Source organism: Fulmarus glacialis, unplaced genomic scaffold (assembly GCF_000690835.1).
Source record: "Fulmarus glacialis isolate BGI_N327 unplaced genomic scaffold, ASM69083v1 Scaffold45375, whole genome shotgun sequence".
NCBI classification, from domain to species: Eukaryota; Metazoa; Chordata; class Aves; order Procellariiformes; family Procellariidae; genus Fulmarus; species Fulmarus glacialis.
In genome coordinates this window covers 1-6,660 of record NW_009213206.1, presented here as the reverse complement: position 1 = coordinate 6,660, position 6,660 = coordinate 1, and the positions used below count along the sequence as shown (strand labels likewise).

General features: G+C 39.1%; 1 protein-coding gene across 1 annotated transcript; it reads left to right on the top strand.

The window, feature by feature from the left end:
- Positions 1 to 21: 21 nt before the first annotated feature.
- On the top strand, positions 22 to 5,570 carry PDCD2L (programmed cell death 2-like; the record flags this gene model as incomplete). The annotated part of the gene is made up of 6 exons (XM_009578115.1): positions 22 to 197; positions 328 to 397; positions 1,496 to 1,899; positions 2,962 to 3,075; positions 4,726 to 4,874; positions 5,414 to 5,570. Coding segments are annotated over 6 exons (1,044 nt in total), but the record flags the coding sequence as incomplete, so codon positions are not given.
- Positions 5,571 to 6,660: the final 1,090 nt, after the last annotated feature.

The following is a 6,660-nucleotide window of genomic DNA, read 5'->3' as shown; positions in this document are numbered from 1 at the left end:
TCTCCAGCGGCGCCTGTGCTGTTCGTCTTTCAGGACTGGGTGCCCTCCGTGCGCCCGGGCTCTCCCCGCTGCGGGGTGTGCGGGAGGGCGCTGGCGCACCTGGTGCAGGTGTACTGCCCGCTGGACGGGTCCCCCTTCCACCGCGTCGCCAACGTCTTTGCGTGTGCCGGGAGGGGCTGCTGGGGAGCGCCCCGGAGGTGAGGACCTGGTTTGCGGATGTATTCCTGAGCGCGCGCAGCTCAACTGCGGCTAATGATTGCCACTTCGGCTCAAGTGTTTTGTTCCTTACATCTCTGTGGTTTTTTTTTTTTACGCGGCACGTTGAAGCTGGAAAGTGCTGCGCTCCCAGTATTTGCAGGCACGAGGAGAGGAAACACAAGATTACAGCGTAAAACAGGTATAACTAACTGGCAAACGGCCTTCTTGGGTTCTGTCCTTTGTTTCAGTGTGCTGTATGAAGTGCAATATTGAGGAGGTTTTAAAATAAAAATGCAGTTGAGTTGGATGAGTTTCGCACTTGTATATACTTGTTTAAGTAACCATAACCTTTCTCAAGAAGCTGTGCTATATGCTAGTTTTGAGTCATGTGTGTGGTCACGTAGAGAAGTCATGGCTGTGGAATTTTTGACACCTTGAGTACTACACGTTGTTTACTAGAAGATTAACTTCTTGTTTGTGATCTGTGTTAGGCTTGTTTGAAAGTGGAGATGGCAGTCCAGCTGTATGGTCAAAACTGATATTTAAATTACTTGAGCTACCTAAATGTTATTTTTCAACTTTAAATGATTGGGCTATACTGTTTAGGTTTGGATCTTTAAGATATTTTCTTTATTTTCTAATTTAAATAGATTTTAAAACTTTTATCATCAGTTTTAATTAATCTGACTCAACTATGGTTAATATACTTCTGGTATTTTTGCTTGTGAAGAAAAACTGCATGTTGGCTTAAGAAGATTGAAAGAGGAGGATGGCTGTGAAACTAGTGATGACAGGCAGAAAGTGCTTATTCAGCTGGTGCATTTGCAATATGAAATTTTGGTCTGTGGTAAATGATCTTATACTCTGATAAAATGATCGTATTGTCTTCGTTGTCGTTGTTGTTATTATTATTATTTTCCTCCGTATTCTGCCCTTTGAGCTTACCTGTGATGCAGTAACTGTGCTTCAGGTAAACGTACCCAAAGTAGCTGTCAGTGGTCACGCCAGCAGTAAAAGTATGGCAATATGATGTACAAAGGCCATTCAGAAAGCCAATGACTTCTTGTTCTGTTTCTCCAGTGTGAGATGTTTTTTGCCATAACTGTCTGCTGTGAAAAGTAAACATGGGTATGTGGGTAAGGAAACTTTTCACTGTGAGGAAAATAGGCAAAATAACACTAAACATTAGGTTAAGGTTTTAGTTTTCTTATCTGTTATGAAACTGTATTTGAAGTACATTAGGGTGGCTGATCTTGACAATGTTCTTTTTCCTTTTTTTTTTTTTTTTTGTTCTCAGAAACAAGAATCGAACTTTGCTGCAAAGGATTGGTGTGATGAAGCAGATGACTGGGGAGTCTGTGATGTAACAGAACCTCCTGCGTGTGCCTCTCTTCAGGTGCTTGGCTTAAATAAAGCGGTGAGCAGCTCCTTGTCCAGAGAGGTGGAGTGTGCATCCCAGTTCCAACGGCTTCGCTTGTCTGAAGCTACGGATGGCTCAGGTTCCCTGAATACACATCCTCCAGTCAGTGAGGGAATGGTAATGGCAACATCTAGTTCAGCTCCTGTGTTCCAGCCCTTTTACATTAGTGTTGTGGATGAGGAAGACTACGCTGGTTTCCTTGATACAGATCATGCAGATAAGCTATTGAAGGAGTATCAGCAGAGAGAGGGTGTTGATTTGGAACAGCTGATGTCAGAAAGGTGAGAACAGGTCTGGATTTCATGCTGAAACTGAAGGGATTACGTAGTTTCCTGTATGCTGACTGATAATCTAAATCTGACTCTCACTAAATCTGAATGTTCTTTGTTCGTAACTGGGTCCTTCAGGAATCGTTGGTGTGTAGTACTTTGCCGGAAGAACATAACAATGCACCCAGTTCTGTCAAATTTTGAGTTACTCAGAGATGCATCTATTTCTGAGTGACTGGGCAGTTATAATGTCCTTGGGCTCCAGATAGAGCAGTGGACTGTCAATTGTGTGGTTTAAACAGTACCTTTTGCTAAATGGCATGAGTTTATATTGTGACATTTGACTTTTTTTTCCTGACAAGGCTAAAGCTTTTCTTATATGGCAATTGCATTTTTAAGAGTTTAATTACTTAGGGATTTTGACTAGAGACTGGGATGATGGTAAGACTCCCGAAGATTTTGTAAAGGTTTTCTGAAAAACAATTTTGAACGTAGTTACTGAAAATATTTTCAGTATTAACTCAGGTGATCACAGTGAGCACTCATATCCAGACCATTTCTCTTTTGATTATATTAACATGTACAGTGATGTTTCCTGAATTGTGGACACATTGAATTTTTTGATAACTAAAGCTACTGTCAGTTGCAGAATCTGCATAGAATGCTTTTTAGTAGTGGTGTTTGTTGACCTTTATAGAATCATAGAACTTTAATTACACTTAATTCAAAATCTAAACAGACAGCATCGTAATTTAAAAACTAGAAAAACTTCTGAGAAATTACTAAAGGAATGATTTTTTTAAGGAATAAGCAGGTATCTGGTGGATTTGAATCTCATGTGGTAGTTTGAAACACTGTTAGTATCTGTAAGCCGCCAGAACCGAAGAACTAGAAGCAAAATGGTTCATTTGCAATCTCTAACAGGAATTGCCTCTTAATTTAACATGTATAGTTTTTTTCAGTGTACTTAGTATAATTTAATATGAATGTATAGTAACCATTGCTTATTTAAAGCATGCATTACGTACTGAAAACCTTATTGGAAATTTTGTTTCTTTTCTTGTTTTCTTACAGTTTTGCAGGTGAAGGTGATAATGAAAAATACGAGAAGAGTGAAGTCATAAGCAAGGACCACACATTCCATAAATTTATGAAAAGAATATCTGTGTGTCATGAACAGATTCTAAGGTATGTTGATCATCTGGTTGTAACGGGGAGATACAGAGCATAGACATGGATTGTTAGTACATCAAAATAAACCATTTCATTGGAAATAGATGTATATTTTTGTTTCTTAATTAAAAAAAAATTGCTAAGAGGGCTGTTACCATGCCTATGTGGTCAGACTTAAGTCCCTGGTTGGGCTTTTTCATACAAAGTATAAGTAGATGAGAAGCAAAACAGGATCAGAGACCTGGCTATGGGAGACTTTCTTCAACGTAAGGCTTGATAAGAACAGGCCCAGACTGTCTTTGAAGACTCGCTGAAATCCAGACATGGAGGTTTTCAAGAGACAGTTTTGAGATGGAAGTATAATACATAGTGATCTGCTGTTGTGGTAGATTTCCAAGGCTATATGCTCCTCTGAAATTTTGTAACCTCATTGTGATTGCTTGTGTGTCAGTCTTGAGATGTTACTGAAGTAAGAAATTACTCATTTTAAAGGCTGAGTTCTTCTGCATCTTATTGTGATTACCCCTGGGGACCCTGCAGTCTTCAGTTCTTGTAAATCTGTTGCTTTTCCTAGAACAAAAGCAGATTTCACCTCAGAGCAGCTGCTTTCCTGAAAGAGGAGTTAATTCTGAATGAAAGTATAACAAAGAGTTCAAATCATACATTATTCATAGTACCAGATAATACATATGGTTTTCATGAATCATACCAAGTGTTAGTTTTTAACTTCTTTGTTCCAGAGAGTCCAATGCAGCCTATGTGGTCAAGCTGTCTCAGTGTAGTGACAGGACCTTTGTTTATCAAGTTTCCAGAACCAGGTGGAACTAACTGGTATCTTTTTGATGAGGAGGTAAAGTCTGAGGGGCTGGTTACACAGATAAGAAACATTAGAAACTTCCATTAATTATCTATCAAAGATTATACAGAAAATGTATTAATGCAGAGTGCGAGTAATGTTTTCAGACACTTTTTTTTTTCACTGGATCTATCACTTTGCAGTATTATGCTCTTTGAATTTTCCATTCTTCCAAAACATTACGTCTGGTGATTCCTATGACTATCACTAGTTACAATCTTTATGTAGCCCTCCCTTTCCCCTTCATGGGTATTGTGAGTATGCCTGTTAGACCCCCATTTCTCCTGGGCTGCCAGATCTCCACTGAGCTTTCAGCACAGCACAAAATCCCTTGCTTGGCATTCAGTGGAAACCATCTTTGATCTTGGTTTCCTGTTAGTTATGGAACTATGATAGCTCTTACAAATAAAACATCAGTTCTGTGGCATAACTACAGTGGTTTTGAGAGCAATTCAATGTTGAATATCTTTAACTGCCACTGGTTAGGATTCCATTTTTCAGGAAAGTGTAGTTTGCTTAATTAAGTGAGTCAGGTACAGGACATTTTGGAGGTGTCAATTCAAAGCATGTGTCTCCTTTAAATCCAGCTCTTTCCTTAAGACTTTCCAAGTGTTGACCTTCCAAGTATTTTCCCCTCCCCATCTTTATTCTTTGTTTAATAACTCATCTGAAGCTTAGGCAATGATTCTGGCTCATAACAATGTTTTTTACTTCAAGCAAGTTCAGAGGTTTCAGAGAATGAACACTGTTGCCAACACGTGAAATTTAGATACAAAAAAAAAAATTACTTTTTTCCTTTCTTCCCTTAGATACTCTTGGGGTGGCCAGCCTTTATTCATAACGTGTCCTCCAGCCAACATTAACAAAGGTATTCCAGCCTGCAGTAACTGTGGAAGCAACAGAATATTTGAATTTCAACTCATGCCAGCGCTGGTCAGCACGCTCCAGAGTGATTCAGGTGTTGACCTTTGACTTAGCTGAATGAATGATAGAAACAGTCACCTTCTTGGTAAAGTTTAGTCAACTGCAATTTGGATTGTTTCTTGCTAATCACACGCACTGACGTGCTTAACTACAGTGGTCATCTTACATAGAATCCACTGTTTCCATTACAGATTTCATTAAGCAAAAGATATAACTGGTTTATGGAGACTCTTATGATTGCAACTTCATTTGCTCACTAGTGAACTTCAATAATAGCGATATAGATAATTCCATGACCTTGGGAGTAATTTATCTTTATCGCCTCTTAAATGAGGCCTTGGAAAATAATAAATATTGTCAGATAAGATTGGAGACGCTTAAGAAGCTCTTTGAAAGTTCTGAGTCAGCTAGCTTTGAAATCTTTAAAATTAGAAAACGCTAAAATGCTAGAAGACTCAATATGAAAAATATTTTCTGAATTGGCAAAGATTGAAGTATAGCAATAAGCAATAGCCCCTGATAATATAATTTTTCATACCTTTACATTACATACCTTTATTGCTTTGTTTTTAGATCTGTCAGTGGAATTTGGAACTGTTATAGTTTACACATGTGAGAGAAGCTGTTGGCCAACAAATCATCAAACCCCTCTTGAAGAATTTATTTTTGTACAAGAAGACCCGGATCAGAGATTGTTTAAATAAATTGTATTTCTCCGCATAGATGGAAAGTCTGTTGGGTTTTTTTTACTACAGGTGTGTAATTACGCAACAGAATTTTCCTCGGATGGTGAAAAATGAAATTCATTTGATGACATTGTGCTTATTTTCAAGAGTAACTGATTGAAGAATATATTGGCATGCCTCTAAAATGCGGCAACAGAAAACTTGCATACTTTGGTTACACATGGAAATGTAAGTATAGAGATTGTTTCATGATTCTGGATACACTTAACATTTGGGGAGGAAAGTAAAGAGAAAGATTGTTTTACTGCAGTTAGTTATACTGTTAGCATTCATCAGCCAAACAGGATCCAATTTTTAGAAACTATTAGCAGTGAGGAATTTAATGTAAGCTTGATTTTAAAAGACAGATCTGTCTTGTTTTAACCACAGATTGGAAATTCAGTGGGCAGTGGCTGAAAGGGCCTTGCTGTCACTACAGTCTTCCTATGATGAAGCCTTTCTATATGTTTTTCCAATGAAGGACAAGTTACATTTGCATAGCTAAATGAGCTCTGACAGTCACATTGCTTTGGATGGGGAAAAGATGGAGGTTTTTGTTAGCGCTTTTGTTCTCGCAGGTACAGAATGATGGGGTAGGTGCAGCACCTGCCTTGTTACCGCAGTCTGGTGCTCGCAGGCTAATCGTGCTGCTTCAGTTAAAACAGTCTAAATTCTTCTGTGGAGTTCCCTGTTGGTTTAGGCTAAATGGCAGTATTTTAATTGATTTAATGGAGGAGTAATCTAAGTAAGTGTCGTTAAAGCTTTTTGTACAGGTTTAATCCCGCAGCATAAATTAACGCACTAAAGGTGTGGGTTTAAAAAAAAAAAAGGAGGGGGGAACTAAAATGGTGGAACGTGTTTGCAAAACTGCTTTTTTTAAGGAAGAATTGTACTTTACCATGTCAGCTTCTAGAGGCTCAGTTAACTGAGGCTAACCTATACAAAAATCTTATGTGATACCTTGAATACTGCCAGTGCTCCCCCCGGGTGTCGGCCTGCTCTTTCCCCAGCTGTGGCAGGCAGCCCAGAGGGCACCCTTTGTGGGCCGAGCCCTGGCTGCACCGACGACTGCAGCAGACAGGCGAAGGCCGCCTT